The 20,244-nt window shown below is 37.2% G+C and overlaps 1 protein-coding gene across 1 annotated transcript; it reads right to left on the bottom strand.

Annotated features, from left to right (window-relative positions):
- Nucleotides 1-7,137: 7,137 nt before the first annotated feature.
- On the bottom strand, nucleotides 7,138-19,806 carry LOC139979221 (mitochondrial outer membrane protein SLC25A46-like). Its single transcript, XM_071989979.1, has 6 exons — nucleotides 19,580-19,806; nucleotides 17,406-17,506; nucleotides 16,456-16,533; nucleotides 14,175-14,275; nucleotides 13,294-13,408; nucleotides 7,138-11,895 (listed from the first exon to the last, which is right to left on the bottom strand). Exons 1-6 carry the CDS (start codon nucleotides 19,707-19,709, stop codon nucleotides 11,284-11,286), a joined length of 1,137 nt encoding a protein of 378 aa, XP_071846080.1. The 5' UTR covers nucleotides 19,710-19,806; the 3' UTR covers nucleotides 7,138-11,283.
- Nucleotides 19,807-20,244: the final 438 nt, after the last annotated feature.

Here is a 20,244-nt window from a genome sequence, read left to right as displayed (position 1 = left end):
GTGTTAAAGTTCCTCTTTCTGGCCAAACTTTGGAGCAATAAAAGAGAAATTAAGATTAAAATAGTTAATATCTTTTTAAGTCAGTGGCAAACAGAGTTCCTGATCACTGTGGTGACATCATATCTCTTAGAACGTGTTGAGCGAAAAAAAGCTAGACCATAATGAAACTGAGTAGGAAAGTATAACAACACATATAGCAGGCGCGTATCCAGGGGGGGGCGTTGGGGGCGCGCGCCCCCCGGGTAAGAAAAAGAGGAGAGAAAAAAAAGAGAAGAAAAAAGGAAAAAAGAGGGGAAAAAAAGAGGAGGAGAGGAAGGAAGGGAAAAGAAAAAGAAGAAAGAGAGAAAAGGGAGAAAGGAGGGAGTAAAGGAAAAACACCGGGAAGAGAAAGAGGAACTGCGACATCTTTACAGCGCTGATCCCTATTATATACAGGGTAGCCAGTGACGGATCAAGGATTTCAGAAGGGGCGTGTGCCTCACCCTACCCCTTACACCGACAGCTCCATTTTTGACGTTTCCATTTTCCCTCTCTCACTCACGATCTATATATATACTATATATGGTCTACCATAACGCGTGTGTGTGTATATACGCCTTAAACAATTGTAGAATTGTGCTATGAAACCAACTGTGGCTGGTCTCGAACTCGACCGTGTCGTCGGGGAGCATGACGCATTTCGGGAAGGAGGCGACCGCCCCCCCCCCCCTTCAGCATATTTTTTGTTTATGATATTGCTAGTAATTTCAAAATTGAAAGTGCTCAGATGCAACTTACAAGGCCTGGGAAGTGTCATTTCCAGCGATCTGGGAGGTATTTTCGGCCAAAATTTGCTTGTACGCTTCGCGCCAACAAATGGTCCTGGGTAGTGCCATTTCCAGCGATATGGGAGGGATTTTCGGCCAAACTTTTCTTGTGTATTCGCTTCGCGCCAACTTATGGTGGCGCTACGCTTAGATACGTTGCCTACAGGCTTCGCCTTTCCCTTGGCAAATTCCTCGCTACGCGCCTGTTCGAATTTGTAAAGCAAACAGCAGATATCACATCATATCAGTGAGCATGAAAATGGCGTTCCAGGATGAACAGCCTCAAAACTGTCCGACTTGCCCGAAAAAAAGCAGCCAAAAGTTTTCGCGCGCTCCGCGCGCGTTCAACATGTTAATGTCAATATCATATGAGCAAGCATTGGTTATGAGGCCTACATCGCATGCCATCGTATACCGTACGGTCCGTCAAAGTTTCGCAGTATACCGCGGGATGCAAATGTAAACAAAGAAATGTCTTACGAGACTTACGTAGATAGAGAAAAAGCATAGAGGTCCAATTATGTCAACTTACTATCTTTTACATTTGTCATGGCGAATTAGGGACTGCAGCCTCCCGCCTCCTACGCCTATTTGTGTAGTGTTCGGTTTCGGAAATATCTGCTATTTTTTCATCCTTCAACCAAGTTTTATAATAGCCGTTATAAGAGGTTTTAATATTTGTACACGAATAAATTAACTGTGTCTGAATTCTCGATAATTTCTGACCATCATTCTTCATCACACTTCCCTCTACTCGTGCAATTTCAGAGCTCCCAACTGACCCGCAATTCGCGAGCTGGACCCGCATTCTAACAGCCAAACCCGCTGACCCGCGCAAGCTTCCGAAAAACCCGCATTGTAATTGTCAAGTATACATAAAAAAATGCATTAAATTTTGACTTAGCAACCATCATTTCTTTAGCATTTAGCATAATAGAGTATAAAATCTCCTTTACAGCATCATTTGAACCACAAATTAGCCTATATTTCTTTTCATTGGGGCGAGCAGCGAACATTTTCATGCCACGGGAAAGAATGAATTATCACCTATCAATTTATTGATGTTACACACAAAACAAATGCATATTTCTCAGAAAATTTTGGGTGACAAAAGCCTTTCTAAGTGCCACCATTTTACATGTAGGCATCACCAGGATTCCAAAAAAAATCAAAAGGGGAGGGGGACACCCCCTCCCCTTATACCCCTCCCCCAGGACGGCGATACGTGGCATGGACCAGCTAGCCTTCTCAAGAGTTGGGAGCTATGCAATTTTGACCGGTCTGTTAGGGGTTGATGGAGGTTTTGCTATATTGGTTGTCCATAGTTGAAATTTTGTGCGACATTATGGGTATGTTTTGAAGTGAGTTTATTCACGAGAATGTGAATTTTCAAATTTTGAACAAATAATGGGCTTAAAACCTTGAAAAGTGGAGCTGACGGATATTGTGGGTCGCGACGTATAGATCACCTACAAAAGCAATGATCCACAGGTCATGCGATGAGGTCGAACATGATTTGTGACTGGTGACAATCTTCAAAAAGGTTATGGATGAGAAAAAAAAACTATTGGGAAATACTTGGTTTACTCAGGCAAAAAGTGTACATCTGGTTGGTCATTTTCAAGGCCGAGAAGTACCATTTCCGGTGATCTGGGTGGTATGAAAACCAGAAATTTTCTTGTACGCTGCGCGCCAACCGATGGTGGCGCTCCGCTTAGATAGTAATTCGCGCCCCCGGGTTAGAAAATCCTGGATACGCCCCTGTATAGTAACGATACACATTTATAAACATATTATTATTTATGTTAATTGTATTACTTAAATTTATATCAAGAGAAATATATTGACATAGATAATGATTCCAATTTGCTACACTGTTACAGATACCCATATCACGTTCACTGTACATACTATCTGCATATGCTGTATTTATAGTATAGCAGTACGTATATACAGTAACATAAGAATCAATACAGGGTACTCACAACGTGTAAATTCCTTTATGATTTAGCCACAATTGCTGAAGAATTTAAATATTTCATTTACGGCACATAATGTTGCCTCTATACGTTTTCCAGGACGAAAACAAAAGAGCAGTCACATGCAGTTAACGGTACAACAGATGGAAACCAGGCGCAGATCCAGGGATGTGGGGGTGTAAACCCCTATTTTCAACTTCGACCAAAATTAAAAGTATAATCAGTGGTACAACCTTGTGTGAAGATTTACTTACAGAGAAATATTTCTTTTAGAACAATAGAAAAGCTCAATTATAAATCTTTGTATATATTGACGCTGTAAAGATAAAGGTTATAGCATATAAAAAACCTCAAACACAGGTATATTTTGGGACTTCTTCATTGTGGATCATGCTGTTGATATACAACGCTCTCTCTTATTAAATTGACATCCTGGATTGACATATGGAATAAGTATATGAAGATATAATATTACATTATCAAACACGACGTTTTACGTACTTATGCCGTAAACCATATATCTAACACATCATAAATATGGTTGACCGACATAAGAAGCCCTGTATATGCCTTTTGTTTATTCACAATTATCAAATTCCTTCTCTGAGTAGCTAACATAGGGACAAACTTTACCTGAAAGTACAATTCCTTACATTTTACCTAATTCTTAAGAAATGAACAATATTTTCAAACAAAAGAAGTACAGTAACATATCAGCGTCGAATTTTTGTTATATCAAATCTTTTGTTTGATTTCACTTGAAGTAAGCCATTCTCTACCACTTAAACGTGATGGTGAATGGACATAAGAATATATTCGCATATCTTCAAAATACCTGAATTATTCATTGTCTTATTTATGAAGCCATAGTAACGCATGATTAGCTATGACAGAAGCAAGAACATTTCCCTACTTGGTCCCCCTTCCTGTCAAATATTTCCTTTTTAGTCGTTTGTTATTTGCTCCAGAGAGTATCGTTGCTACGGAGATCTCTATCATCTCATATCAAGAATCTGAAGGAAAAATTGCACAGACAAAATAAATAATACATTCAGATCGTGCTCTGTAACATTCAGCAGAAGAATTGTTCATTATAGATGGACTTACTCGTTGTACGTATGACACTCTCGTAATGTCATCATAAACATGACGCTAAAAAACATCGAACAATAATGACCACCATTTTGTAGGCATAGTTGTGATCAACTTTAGAGAATATTATAGGACTTGAAATCGAAGTTATGGAAACCAGGGGGTAGGAAGCTTAAAAAAAAGGGGGCACTTTCTCATTCCACAACCACTACTCGTTATGCTATAACCGATACACACCGGCCATATCACTTAAATATATATGATGTGTTAGTATGCTATCAATATTATTTTATTGAGATTGTTTATTTTTATGTAACCGTGCTACAAAAAGATATGGGATGCCATTTTAATAATAGCATATCATACACAGACTAAAAAAAAAAATTAAATAAATTTAAAATTTTACAAAGGCTTAAGATATCCAAAAGAGAGTTCTTCATCAAAGGGGCACATTTTATTTGCCAGTAGGGCACATTGCTATTTTGGAGAAAAAAACGTGGGAGAGGGGGCACGTACCCCCACTGCCCCCGGCTCCTACCCCCTGGTGGAAACTATGCAGGTTTGAATTCTGCATTGGAGATGATTACCAAATAATGGAAGGGATGTTTTGCTATACAGACTTATCTGAGAGCTGGACGGGACGTGACAGGGGTAGTGTGGGGTGGCATATGATCCTCCTTATAGGCTCTATTGTTATAGACTTAATGTTAAGGTCATTATTTTGGCGGTTCACTCTGCATTGACGGTAACTCGCCTTGTGTAAATTAGATAATGTTAATGACATACTTTACAGTCACCCAATTTTCAATATTTGATAATGAAAGAAATCTTCTGTATATAAGGGAAAGGGCCGATTATGCCAAAATTGTACTGAATATGTTTTGTTTTTGGGGGTTTTGAAATAATTTCTCTCTCTTTCGGAAAAGTGGCTTCATTTTCCAGAATGTATAAACCTCACGTTGGTTAAAAAAGATCTTGCAATCTCCATGACACTGTTAGTTATATTTTAGTTGTTATTAAAATGTTTTCACTATAATATCAATGACGTTTCACTGTAATTATAAACGGCCTTGTAAATAATTTAACTTACCCGTTACTGGGTTAATTTCCCACTTAATAGGCAGATGACTCATCTCTACTAGATATCTATAGCGAATGTGAGAGGAGAAGACATTTCTTGTTTGAAACCCCTTCTCAGTAGGAAAACTGAAATAGAGCCGCGAAAATTAACGTTGAAGAAAGACTTTGTTAATCCACTTCGACATTTTTCTTCTGAACCATAAAACCCACCTTTAAAATGATCCTTCAGTTCTTCGGATATATTTCGTGTACCTTCTACAACTAAGGCAACTTTGCTACTGTATGCAGTTTTATGGAATGTTCCAGTACCCTCCGTTATAATTACAACATGTTTTCTGACAGACATTAATTTTCGAATCTCCGTCTTCAGATTCACAAGCCCATAGAAATCAGCTTCCTTTAAAAGCAAATCAAACTCCGCAAATCTATAAGGCAAAATGACGTCACCATCTCGTAGATAGTTAAGTATATAACGGAACGCATGTCCATCCCTGTCGATAAAAACATTACCATCATCATCTCTCCTCCACAAAGATGTATCCTCTGGGAACATCTGACTGAGATGGGACTCTGGGTACTTCTTAACAACCGACAAATATGTTGTGTACTTAGTCCCGCCGACGTTGATATTCAAAACATAATTACTGCCATCCATGATGTTTTAAGATGCTCCACAAAACTAAAGAATCTTTGTCAAAGTAAATGGTCCGACAACGAGAACTTACTATAGTCAACCGATTTCCTTAAACAATTTCTGAAGATTATCGGGATTAACCTTGCGGTAATATATACACTGTCAATATTCCGCTGTGCAAAGTTTTGTTAACACATGAATTCAAGTTCTAGTTCGCTATATATTTGGAACGCTTTCATGAACTGAGTGTGATTCTGATCTAAACTGAACGCACATCCCAATGAACAGAGATGATGAAATCAATTGAACTGCACGGATAAGACGAGAAGATTATCTATTCCAGGGGTACAAAAGGAGGAAAAGGCCGAACCTGAAATACGAAACGTCAATAAATTCCGCTATTATTGTGATAATATTCACATTTCCACATCAAGAGACACGCAGAGTGTAAAGCGTCTGATCGAAGGCTCGGAATGAATCGTTGTGTGGCACATTCAAGTATGTGCGCGTATATAGACTAACATCCCTTAACTCTATGCACCAAATTAATTTCAGTATGCTTTGATTCAGGGCCATCTCGTTGCAATAATTAACGTGTGAAAGGAACCTAAGGATGCGCTATATGGTCTATGATAGATTAGGTAAACTGCAATGTGTTGGGCGATGTAACATATTGAACTGCTATTGGCATAATTATGGAGCCTAAATTAAAGTGTAATTCATGTCCTCATGCATGTGATTATGTATGTATGTATATATATATATATATGAATATATATATATATATATATATATATATGAATATATATATATATATATATATATATATGAATATATATATATATATATATATATATATATATATATACCCGTTTATTCTCAGCATCGTTTATATAACGGACTAATACTGTTAATCATAAACGAGCGAACTTATTCTAGTTTGTATTTGCAAAACTTGTTTTAACTTTTCAGCATTTAATTGTTTTGTTGTTATTTTAACAGAACATGATACATCATTAACAAAATACTGTTTTATCGTGAGCGATAGATACAGACCGAGACGTCCATAGTCAAAGTCATCACATGATAGTTAGAGGTGTGAGGAGGGGCCACATGATAACAACTTTAAACAGGTGTGCCAAAATTCCAATCCTGGTGAGACCATATTCGAACGGGAGGGGAGTTTCCACAAGACTTGAAAAAAAAATTGTAAAACAAATAAGGGTGGGAGGGATGATAGGAGGAGTATGCCATTTAAGCCTATTCATTATTTTATAGAGTGTTGAATATATTGCAATTTGTTTGAGTACCACATATACCCAGTTAGCACCTTCAATTCTTGAAACATATCCACTTGCCTCACAACCTGGGTCTAATTGTGCCAGGGCTGAAAGTCTATGAACTTGCCGATTAAGGGGAGGTAAGAACACAATCATCTCAAGAAAGTGCTGTGCCTAATCCAAAGCAAAATCTTACAAAATGGAACAATCCAGTTTACAAATCAACCAAAGTATAATCATAAATAAACAAGACAGACAATTTTTTTTTCTGTTTTACAATCTGGTTATTTTATTGTCAAACTTCTTCAATATATCTCTCTTTTCTCTTTGAGATGACAATATTGGTCTTAGCACACTCGCTCTTCATGATTCATCTGTCATCACTTTCCTTCTCTTCAATAACAATGTACTGAAAATGTATATTTTCAATATTTTCAATACCAATGTACTGAGTTTTATACCAAGATGGCCTGTTTAGAGTGAACCACAATGGCCTACTGATGTTGTGTTTGAACGTTTATTTGATGACTCATGATATAAGGGATTAAGGCAATTTTTTATTCATTAAAATTATAAAAACATAAATATTAGCAAGGTTGACATAAAATCTGCATACTCTCTCACTTCAAAGGCAATGATTTTATGAAGACAAACTTCAGTGGTGGTGTGCACAGGAGCTCAAAGGTTGGGGCAATATACTAAACACCTCTACCGATGTTGGCAGGGGTATGAATGTTCTGGAAGTGCCAGAGGCGAATGAAGGATTTTATAAAAGGAGTGAGTGTGACCCCTTGGTTCATTGGTCCTCTCCCGAAAAAAAAAATGTTTTTATAGTAACTTTGGTCTATAATTAGCTCTAACACAAAGTTGTGCTAGTAAACACTCTCGATTTTGTGTGTGTGAGGTTGATTAGATGGGTGTTTACCTGTAGCGGTAGTCTAATTACTCAAAGACTGAATGTAAATTAAAAATCCTGCCTGACCATTTCCACCTGACTGATGATAGGGGACTGGTCACCCTGGAACCCCCCCCCCCCTCCCATGCACACACCACTAACAAGATTAACTTGAATTTTCTAATTATACAGTGGATCATTATGCAATGCTTGAGCAATACTAAGTCCTTTGCACATTGTATGCATAATGAATTTTTCTACTCTTCTTAGTTCATTAGGTTTTCTGAAAGCCATACACAGTGCAGTTTGCACTTAAAATTTGAAACATAACTTTTGTATCAAACACACAGAAAAAAAGTAAGAGAAAAAAAAAAATTGTTATATAAATTTTCTTTGTAGCATTAATGTCACAACAGACAAAATTAATTTAAGATCTTGTAAAATGCAGTCTTTCTCTGAGAAAGTCTGCCAAACAGGTGACTGTAAGTCATCAAATCCCATAATAAAACATGTATGGATGCTGGCCACGTTGTAACTACTGCAGCTACTATAGTAATTTGTTAAACAAATGCTTAACACATCCAAGCATTATGAAAGTGCAAATTTATGAAAATTCGGGTTTCACAGCTTCAAATAATGTAACTTCCTGTTGCACGCATTGAACATGTTTTGTATGTGCCTCAATTTATGAACTTACTGCTGGGGAATCCTGTTTTTAATCAGGTTTCCCATTTATTGGGATTTTAAATATAATGTACTGCAATAGGTGACTGCAGATGGCTAAGATTTGGTATTCACTTTCACAAATTACTAATGAAGCTCTGTTACAATAGTTTTTAGAATAAAATTTTAATTTACCACTGTAATGACAAAGATATTGCATTTCCTAATTGTTTAAAGTCGGGTCAGTAATTAATCATAATTATCTGGCTACCTATTTTGAAGTTTCTTGATACTTTGTTTTATCTTTAATATTTGTAGATCAGCTAAAATATCTTTCAGTTGAAACTCCAGTATTACACTTGTATGTATCTAATGAAGATTACATTTCATATTTTAAATAACCCAATTGTTCTTGATTTTGTTTTTCATCATCTCACAACCTAATTTTAGTTCTGAAACAACATATGTCTTATAAAAAAAGGAAGAAAACAACAGAAAGTCTAAACAATAAAGTGCAAGACTGCGTAATAAAGTCAAACTTAAAAGATGGCCGTCTTCCACTAGTTGCAAAAGTGGTGCAGTATTCAGTTCTCATTGATGAACAATTCAACAAACAATCAAAGGCAATGCTAGCAGAAAACATAAAACATGGAAAAAACACTCCCCTCAGCAGTCTGTAATCAAGTATAAAATAACCCTAACTGTTACTAACAAGAAAAAGGAAAATTTAACCAAACCTGTTTTTGTTTCTTCCTGTTCTAAAGCTGAATTTATTTGCATAGATTTTAAGCTATGTAGTTAACAGACTATAAAATGGTCTGTTCCAGCATTTAATGTTCAGCAAAAGGAATACCTTACAACTTGAGAAACTGAACAATATGGTTAAAGATGCCTGTCAGTTTGGGATGTAAGCTTGTATCAATCTGATCAAGCCAGGTAATATTCAATAGAGTTGTAAATGAGTCATGACTTGGAGTCACTCAATCTCAAATACTAAAGTTACTTGATGATATCAGAGATTTCCCCATAGAAATAAAACAATGACTCCAACAGGGAAAAATGTTGTCTTCAAATTTGGTGCAGCAGTTTATATAGCTCTAAATTTTGTCCCTAATATATATTCATACTTTTTAAGAAAAGTCACCCAGGAAAGAACCTGCGCAGGAAAACCAAACTACTGAACGACTGATCCGCTCTCAACCCCAGTCCCATTGCATCGAGACTGTAACTGTGTGATCATCGTCAGGTGTGCATCACCATTCCCCTCAAAAGGGAACAGATACTACACACGATCTTAGCCAAAAGCCGGAAATATATTGGTTCCTGTGTATAAATAACTGTGATACATCTTTGGACCTCTTTATGCTGTAGCAATGTGCCCATTTTGGATAGCATTTTGCGATGTTTATTCACTGTCAAGTCAACGACTTAACTGGACATTTGTCAACAACACTATTAGAAATCTAGGTGGCTGGGACCATTGACTGTTATTAATTAAAGGAGTTCCTAAACATTAAAATCTCATACAGGAAATTTCATGTCCCACAAATTTAATGTAATGTCCTACATTTTTAATGTAAAGCTTTGTTATTTGACTTGCAAACCATTAAAGGTCACGCCTAGTTCTGTCTATCCTGTTGCAATATTGGTAGACTTGAGTAACAAGTGGTGTTTCCAAGTATGTTTCCAGCAGTATAATAGCCAAGTACTGTACTGACGACACCACACTGTAACAACCTCCAATGCAAAATGCAGCTTTAAAGAATGGCTTTAGGCAAAACAAGTTTGATATGATATAGGCCATCAGTCCAGGTTGTATTTCTACACAAAATTTATTAATTTTATGAAAAGACCCTTTAAAACAGTTGAGGTTCACCAGTTAAAGTGACTGGACCTTGAAGTCTAATACACAAAAATCTATGGGAAAACATGTCACAGACAATTACAAATGGTGTTGCATGTCATCAGAAAGATGCTCTGTTGTTTATGTAAAGTTGAAAGAATGTTTCGATTGAGTTATTACAATTGGAAAACTAGGGTATTAACATGAACAATACGTCCTGCACTGTGGAGCTGACGTCTTCATCAAGTTAGCCTTAAAGGATCATTTAGCATAACATAATGGTGAATATTCTGAAAACCAGGTAAGCTATGCTTTCTCTTTCTTGGACTATAACATATCAAAAATAAAATTCTGCCTAAAACCATCCTTTAAGATATCTCTATCAATTCTATTTGGGGGATGGATCACAAAAAAACACCATCATTGTTTGCCAGCCCCCTTGGATTCTGTCAGTTACAATTGTAGCTTAAATAACATGAGAATTCAGATACATGTTATTGAACTAAACCAAACGTAAAGAAGCTCCCTTTCTTGAGGGAGGGACTGTCCATTGAATGTAATAGCCCCCATGTCAAGCAATGAAAAGTCACAAAATGAGTGTCGGATCTGAGAAACACATCCCTTGCAATCTTAGCGGCTACCAACAGGGAATAAATTATCCGGTATCTCATAGCAAAATCGCATCGCAAATAGACCACCCAAAGTAGGCATATTGCTACACAAATGAAAATTTGTATGGCAGTTCTTGCACACTGAAATATTATATTTTCAGTATTTTATGAGAAATAAAATTCATAAACCTGAAAGAAAACTGCTGCACCAAATGTGAACGCTAAATCATTCCATGATGAATCACACATCACTACCTCTTTTATATTTGCACGTTTAAACCATTTCAGCTGAAAAAGCAATGATAAATCACTCATGATATTGATGACGATATTGATGATGATGATGATACCTGCTCAGTCTGCATCTCATCCAAACTCAAGCTCTCTTCCAATAAAATAACTATTCCTGGCTCTCATGGCTGTCGTGTTCTCGAGCTGCTAGTTCTTCACATATCCTTATAAAGATCACATGAGTCACTTTCAATATGGCAGCATGCAGTGCGTACTGCAGTATCAGAGCACCGAACCCCTTGAAGAGTCCTTCCACACCCTCTCCTTCCTGAATAGCTCTGAAACACTGCATCATTCCCTCGTACTTTGTACTCACTGGAATGACGCCGTGGCCTAAGTCTGTGTTGTCGATAATCGTTCTGGTGCCCTGAATGTGTAATCTGGCCAGGACTGTTTCCAGAGGGTATAAAATGCAGTCGGCAGTGAGATTGCCGAGGAAACTGGCAACCAACTCGGGGAAGAATGCATCCAACATGCTCCTGGGTTGTAACCCATCCCCGGAGTCACGTTTCGACTTCAGTCCTCGTCTGACGACGGCTAAGTAAGAGTATTGCACGAACGATGTAATCAGATACTTTGAAAGGCCGTGGATGATTGTGGGAGGCACGAGAAGATACATTGGCAACAACCTTGTGGTCTGGGGTGTTCCCATTCCTGCAAGCCTGGTGAAGCCCTCCTTTACGCAGTCCAACACCCCTGGTTTGTCACTGGCAATGTCACTCTGGAAGTAGATAAATAGATGAAAAAGGATGTATTTGGAGCAAAAGCAAATCCATCATTTCTTGACTCAAGACAGTTAATGCTATGTATTGATACAAAATACATCAGTCATAAATCAAAAAAGTTTGCACTTTTTCTTTCTCTGGATCAAAGAGAATAAGTGATCAGTAAAATGAGTCCACAATATCCAGACAGGTGCATGATTTACTAGTGTTACATTGACATCCAGATAGTTCACAGTTGCGATATTTCTCGCTTAGGAAACCCATCTGGCTCATGGTACCTGAAAACTTCTGCTACTGAACATAGTCCATACGTAGAGAGTCACAGGGTGAACAATTAGAACTGTCATAGCATATTATCTGCGAAGGAAAACCAGCTCCAACCTGTTCCCTGCATGTCTAGAATATTGTCCTAAGAACAAATGTCATGTGAAATGCTAATGAAGGTAAAGTAGGCTTCTTTAAGACTGTACTGAGTAGCAGTGTAGGCTACTACATGATAAACTTTAGCAATCTTAAGAAAACTGAAGTTCACCCTCCCTGACAGATATAAGAAATATATTGAAAACCAAGAGTTTGACCAAAGCAATTTTTATGCCTTTGGGACGCCTTTTTTTCCCCAAGACAAAATGAACTCACCACAAGGGAGATGGAATTGACTTGAGATGGAGTGACTGATTGAATATCACAAAATACAAACACTCCTACCCCGGGCTTACATGCAAGCCTCCAGACTTCCTATATTGCTATTCTTGGTTTTAAAAACATTTCAATGATGCTTGGAACCTCATTTACCTTCCACAACCTACTGTTATACTCAAGAAATATGACAGTTGAAATTCAATATTCTGTATACTGATTATTATAATGTTATGTTCTTCATACGTATGTCAATCCAGTTGATGGTTTCTTTTCACACCTCATTCAATGAGGAATGTCTACCAGACCACCAGATAGCATACCTTTGTCCTACAATCATTCCTCATGGAACTGACTCGATTGCTAGTAGGCAAAGTGTGGCCCAGACATTTTTCAAACCCTGTGACTTTCATGGATCCTTATTTACTACTGGATGAATTAAGCCTTCCTGATGCATTCCTGATACCATTGGAAAGCAATGAATTTCACTCCCTGTAAATCTGGGCAGTTGAAAGATGAATTGCTGTACATATGCATTTTCATGTCTGTTCAAATAAACTTTGTATAATGTTACCATTTTTGTCATGGTAGTAGCTACAGTAACATCCCTTGATGTTGCTGCTCCATGAATTAGGAAAAAACTTTCACCGCCAATCACTAATAAACTTCTGTGCCTTCCCATGGATCTGATGGAAGACCTAACCCCTACATGGTATTCATGCAGTGTATGTGTGTCACAATATTGACATATTACTTACTTGAACCGACTCCACCAGACTGGCTGAGAGAAATGGTGTTGATATGGTGATGGCCAAGGCCTTCAACGCCACATGACCTGCTAACTGTTTAGCTGTACTGTAGGAGTGAATTTCTCTGATAATAAAATGAAAGAAAGATTGGAATTAGCATGACAATACAAACATGCAACACATTGCACTGACATACTTGCCCCTTATTACTGTGTACATAGATACTCACTCTGTGATAAGGGCCTACAATAACAAGACTAGTGTCATGTTTATAATTCCAGCTGCAGGTACTCTGTCTGTTAGCAAACACCAATTTAACACTTCTTATAATTCATAATTGTCTAGTAAATGTAATGTGAGGGCAAAGAAACACATAAATAATGGCAGTTTTCACTGCAGTATTAGTGTAGTACAAGTTAATGACATATCTACTGTACCTGTCTAAAGTAAATGTACCACATGAACTGGAAAAAACAGGTGCACCACATATGTCATCATGTCTAAAAATACATACATAAAAAAAGGTCCCTGCTGCAGTCATTACACCCCATGTATTTCAGTGACTTACCCACATATCTCACTAAGAAGGCAAAAATAGCAGATTACCTTTTGAGCCACCTTCAATTTTCTGAAAAGGTTGAGTACATTTGTATCATCAGATTGTGTCTCATTCAACTACAATGGCAGCTTTAGCAGTGACATAAAAGCTACAGTAATAGTTACTTAAGAAACAGAGATTGTGTTTACTTGGGACAAACAACTGCTAAATAACTTGAAGATGGGAATAATAGTCACAATGGTACTGATGCTACCTTCAATTTGGAAAATCGGTTAAGGGGCGGGAGGGAGGGAGGGGTGTTAGTCACATTGGAAACAGTGGTATTACTCACTTGGGAAGTGGGGTAACTTCACCGAGGATGGTCTCACTTCCTAAGCCAATCCCCTGAACAACAAATGCACTGCTGATTCCTTTCCACATGGTGACAAAACCCTAAAAGGGATAAGACCAGAATAAAAACATTTCATGGTTCCTTGCTGCTGTTCATTAGTTCCATTCATAGGGAAATTTCTAAGAAAGCCCTAATACAACAACAGCAATTCATACACACAAACTTTTGTTACCAAAGTAATGCTAAGCCCTGCCCTCTCATAAAGTTGTATCATATCAATTGCAACATACAGCATGTGTATAGACTATCTGCCAATATCATCATACCAAGTTTGACGAAATTCCGACTAATAGTAGCCAAGTTATTGCAATTTGGAGTTTTTCACGTTTGACCCCGTGACCTCATTAATATTCATGATATGAGCACCAAAATCAATAGGGCTTATCTACTCACTATGGGCCACCCACCCACTAAGTATGGTAATGATCGGTCATTCCCTTGTTGAGTTATCGTGCATACAAACTTTTCATACCGAAATACTGTATTGTTAAGCTCGCCCCCTCATAAATATGCATGATATCACTTGCAACACACATCAGTGTGTGAAGACTATCTACCAATATCATCATACCAAGTTTGAAGAAATGCAGACTAATAGTAGCCAAGTTATTGCAATTTGGAGTTTTTCACGTTTGACCCCATGACCTCATTAATATTCATGATATGAGCACCAAAATCAATAGAGTCCATCTACTCACTATGGGCCACCCACCCACTAAGTATGGTACAGTAATGATCGGCCATTCCCTTGTTGAGTTATTGTGCATACAAGCTAAAGCGTCACACACACACACACGCCAACCTGAATACATAGGTTCCTTTGCTTTTAGCAAGGAACCAAAAATCCAAAGCAGTGCATCAAAATACATGTTAAATTAGTTATTGTTGGAATATGTGCACAAATTGGTATCATTATTACATCAGTTTTGGTTCAGTACAAAAATACGAACTGGTTTTTTTTGTGTCTGTGAGACTCAGAGGGAAACTGTATATCCTTTCCTTATTATAGTTCATGAATAGAGTTCAATATTCAGTTACTTCTAAGAGCATAAGTTAGATAACCAGATGTTTTGATCCTAGTGTAACAGGATGGTCAAGGGCAAAGCAATTTTTCTTTTCAAGAAGATTCTGCTACAATCAAAATCTTAGGCCCTCTTACTTGAATGCATTTACTTATACACTGGCACTTTTTGCAGTAATGTGCTGTATGAAAGCAGTTTGTTAACAGATTATTTTTTTCTCTGTTTAACTTTTAAAAAGCCCTCCAGTTTTGATAACCACCTGATGTGGAATTCATACTACCATAATATCTGTCAATAAACATGAATAACAAGAGTCCAACTTATTTACCAGATATCACCAAACTAACTAGCATTGATTTTAAATTTCTATTGGAGATGCTGTCAACAACATCCTTATGAACAAAACACACATGTGAGTACGGTGAATTATCGGTAGAATGAAATTAGTATGTCCAAGAACCATCTTTACCAAATTAGTCAACTATTTGCTTTTGCTATCACATGTGTAATTTGTCAATTTTAATTCTTATATTTCTTATGGCTTTATTTGTGAATATTATATATTTATTTTAGTTCTAAGTCTCTTATTGTAAGGGTGTACAGGCCCTCGGGCTACAGGAATTTGGTTTCCTTTTGTACATCTTGATCCGCTTTGTGTTTTCGTACTTTGTTGTTTGTATACTGTTTTTGTGATTGGATCAAATATATAACGAGATCCTTCTTGAAAATGTGATGATATAAGGTTCTCTAGTACAGGTAATCCCCTTAAAAACAGCAGGTACTGTAATAAATATTTTGTTACTAATTCATAGCAGAGTTTACAGCTTGGTAATATCTGGACCATACATTTTTCTTGCAAGGTTTGTTAAAAAATGACCACAATTGATCAAATAGTTCTGAAAGCATACAGCATTTATTAGATTAAATCATTAGAGAGTGAATAATTACAATGGTAATAGGATTGCTGCTGACAACATTGTCCCACCGAAGTCCACAAATAGTTTTTGAGGCCCAACCCAAGGCTTATCGTCTCTTGAGGTAATGACAAGCTTGCAATGTAACATTGACTCCATGATTCTTCCTCATTTGAAGCAATATCAGCTCAATACTTAGGTTTGTAGTAACTCATTTTGTAGTTTGACTGATTCATTTCAAATCTATCGTCCTTTTACCAAGAGTGCATTACATACGAAACTTACATGTTGCCTTTGTAACCTAACTATGACTTGGATCACAGAAAAGGGTTGGAGGTGGTAACGATGGGCTTGGTGGTTAACCTAAACAGAGAAAGAGAATTGAATAGCATCACAATCATAACAGGAAGGTCAACCTCCCAACTTTTAATAACAATTATCAAATGAAAAATAAAAATAAACTCATTGGTTAACGTTGTAGGATATACAGCATTCAGTATCACATATTGTTGTGTTTAATTTCAAATGTACACCAATACTACAACTTACAGAATCTATATTTGTTTTAAATTTCACCTGTACATCGATATTACAACAGTACAACTTACAGAATCTACATATATTTTTGTTTTAATTTCACCTGTACATCAATACTACACTTCTGTACAACAGTACAACTTACAGAATCTACATATATTTTTGTTTTAAATTTTACATTTACATCAATACTACAACAGTACAACTTACAGAATCTATATATATTTTTTGTTTAAATTTCACACATACATCAATACTACAACTTACAGAATCTACATATATTTTTGGTAGAACTGCATATGTACAGCATGTGTTTCTTGAAGCCCCCCCCACCTCCCCCCCCAAAAAAAGATCCATTTACAACCACAGACATTACACACAGATGTTACATGCATACTGTACAAGTGACGGTATGCAAGTCACATGCATATGGTACATACGCACAGCAACACTGTTTACTACTTTCTGACTGCCAACTGGTTAAGGAAAACCAGCTTGATGTGAAATAACTAATTTAAGAACTATTGTTACTCACTTAGGAGCAACTATGACCTCAAGTATACCAACAGTACCAGTTTGCAATTATAGAAAAGACCCATTTTATAAAACCATTCACATTCAAAGGATGTGATGCAGATAAATTCAATAGTTCTGCAGATATTCCTTAGGCTCTTTAGAAAGCTTTACAATTTAATTACCTGACATTGGCGTCTGAAAATGATGAACGGGTAGGAGAGGACATTTTCCATCAACAGGCTGGCCATACCAATACCAAACCCAGCAATCCTGTGAAAGTTTTCTGTAATGCAACAAACAAAAATATCCATTAAGCAAATTTAATAACAATGAACAGGTCTATGTAAATTACTCTTATTTCTTACCAATGTATCCAAATCCATAAAATATGGTATGCTATAATTTAAAATATTAAAGGTCAGAATTCAGACAGTACTTTGAGCATTACTGTATTCCTTTTATTTTGAAATGACTAAAATGTACACAAGTTCTCTTCCCAGTTGGATGCTAATAAATCATTGATGTCAACAACAAGCAAATTTTCTAAAACAGAAAGTGAATACTTAATTCTGCAAGGAAGAGTTTTAGTGGATATTATTTAAAGCAACATCATATAGATAGCTATAGATTGTGGTATTGTGTGTAGTTTTCCATTTCGGTAAACAGTGTACCATTTAACAACTCAAATGAAATGCTAGCCACCTTTGCTCTCTTAATCTAAAGGTAAACTCCTCAACAACATGTTGCTATGACTATGATCACATCGATGTACAACACACCAAATTCAACTTCTGATGATGAACTACACCTAGTACCTGTACCCCCTCCCACTTAAAAAAATCCATTATATAAAAATATATAATGTTAATTCTGTACGAATATGATCTTTCAATATTACCTCCTTATATTGTTAGGTCACTAGGCTTCACAATTTAACATCTCAAACTGACATATACTGTATATCGAGCTAAGAACAGCCACAAATGAACTATTATTATTTTGCTCTATCTAGGCCTATGCATAGGTTTTGAAAAGGTAAGCCTACCTTTCCACATTGGTCGTGTCTATTCGCACGTGCACGTGCCAATAACAACCGCTATTGTTACGTTGACGTACCAATAAGCATCGATATTCGCACGAACATGCTCGTGCTTATATAGACAGTGACTACGCACACGAAGGCGTACCAATAAGGATTGTTGTTCGCACGAACGTGTATGTGGGTATAAGTAGCCATGTAGTGATTAGAAAAGCACTGCCAATAAACATTTATATTCGCACAAACGTGTTCGTATTGAGTAGGCGGGGAAGGTAAACCATGGCCCCAACACCAGTGTTGGGGTGTGCACGGTCGATTTGCCCCCCCTCGCCCCCTCCCCTCAAGATTTTGGTTGATGAAAATTTGCTGATTCTCAAAAAATGGTTATCTTTTTCAAAATCAATAGCCAAATCTGTAAAATATGAGAGAAATCAGAGATGTGATCAATTCTGGGAAAATTCGGAGTAATAATTAAAGATTTTGTTGGAATATTTCAGAAAAGATTTGTTGCAAACTTTCTTAAAATGCGTAAGGAATATGATGAATTTAATTCATCTAGTCGCTTGTTTGCTGCTTCAACGGTTTTGGAATCCTTCATTACAAAAATAGATAAAGTATCCGCAGTTCACCCCTCCCGGCCAGCACATATCAGGACAGTTCATTGGTTACATCAACCACAAGCGCTGATTGATCAAGTTACATGTGTGCAAATAGTCAATTGTATTCGCACGATTACGTTCGTGCGAATAGCCACAACGTTCCACATTACTTAGATGCTTCTAATACAGTATCACTATCAGAACATTGATCAAATTAGATAGGCTAAGTTTATTATAGTGTTTTAAATTAACGGGAACACTGTCACTAGCCTAGCATGTTAAAAAAAAAAACACAGAAATGTTCCAAACAGTATCGAGTCATGGTAATTTTTATGGCAATAGCCTGGTTATTTTCTTACCACGATATTCGTTCGGCTTCTTCACTTAGTCAAGGACCCTTACTCCTTACTAGTTAGGCATTACGCTAGCCTAACGCTACACTAGTCTCTACAGTGCTAATCCTATATGATTTTCATTTTATTCTCGAGTGTGGCATAATGTCAGGTTCGTTAGGCCTTGCATACTTGCACTATGGTACGAGAGGAGTTAAAATGTTGGTTCACCAATACGGTTACACATAGTCCCCAAGACGTTACCTGGGTTCATGTCAACCCTAAAATATACCCCCCTAGCATGACCAACCACCAGTAGCATGATTGTGAGCACGCATGATGAGGCCTAGCCTAACGTTAGGCTCCTCATATTTAGCTAAACTTACCAGTTTCACTCTGACGAGGAGTTGCATTTTTTACAGCTTTCATGATCTCCTCTTGTGACATGAGAACACTATCTTTGGAGGATGGAACAATAAGTTCTTCCTCTTCACCCGGAAAGCGTCTCGATGTCATTATGTAGATGATTCATGAACTTTCACTCGAGTGTTCACATCTCATTTATGCCTGCTGTGTTTGGCATTTCCCACGAACCTGCGTTGTAGACCCTGCGGAATACTCTGTTGAGGCATGTGCGCACAAAACTCAAGTCTTTGACAACTCGTCCCGCCGATGTGACAACTCGTTCTCATACCAAATCCGTCTGAGGTAATATTGATGATATACCTGCAATTCTGATGCAAACATATGAAAATAATTAAATTAATTTGAGATATCTTAAATGCAAGATTATGTGAAGAAAATGGTAATCGACGCATGTAATCATCGGAGGCATTAACTATGAAGGGGTCCCGGGTTGTGTGTCCGTGTGTGTTTGTTGTTATTGTTTATTTATTTTGTTGCAAGGGGGGGGGGGGGTTATGATCTTGTCTTGAAGATTATTGATATTACTCAAATACAGAATATAAACGCCGGCGCTCTCTTGTTAGAAATCTCTGAGGTCTTAACTTGGATTATCTGGTGGCTGATTGCTTAGCAAAATTGCTGAAAA

The sequence above is a fragment of the Apostichopus japonicus genome, chromosome 13 (assembly GCF_037975245.1).
Source record: "Apostichopus japonicus isolate 1M-3 chromosome 13, ASM3797524v1, whole genome shotgun sequence".
Taxonomy (NCBI): Eukaryota; Metazoa; Echinodermata; class Holothuroidea; order Aspidochirotida; family Stichopodidae; genus Apostichopus; species Apostichopus japonicus.
Note: the sequence above shows the minus strand (reverse complement) of the source record. Positions and strands in the feature narration are given on the sequence as shown.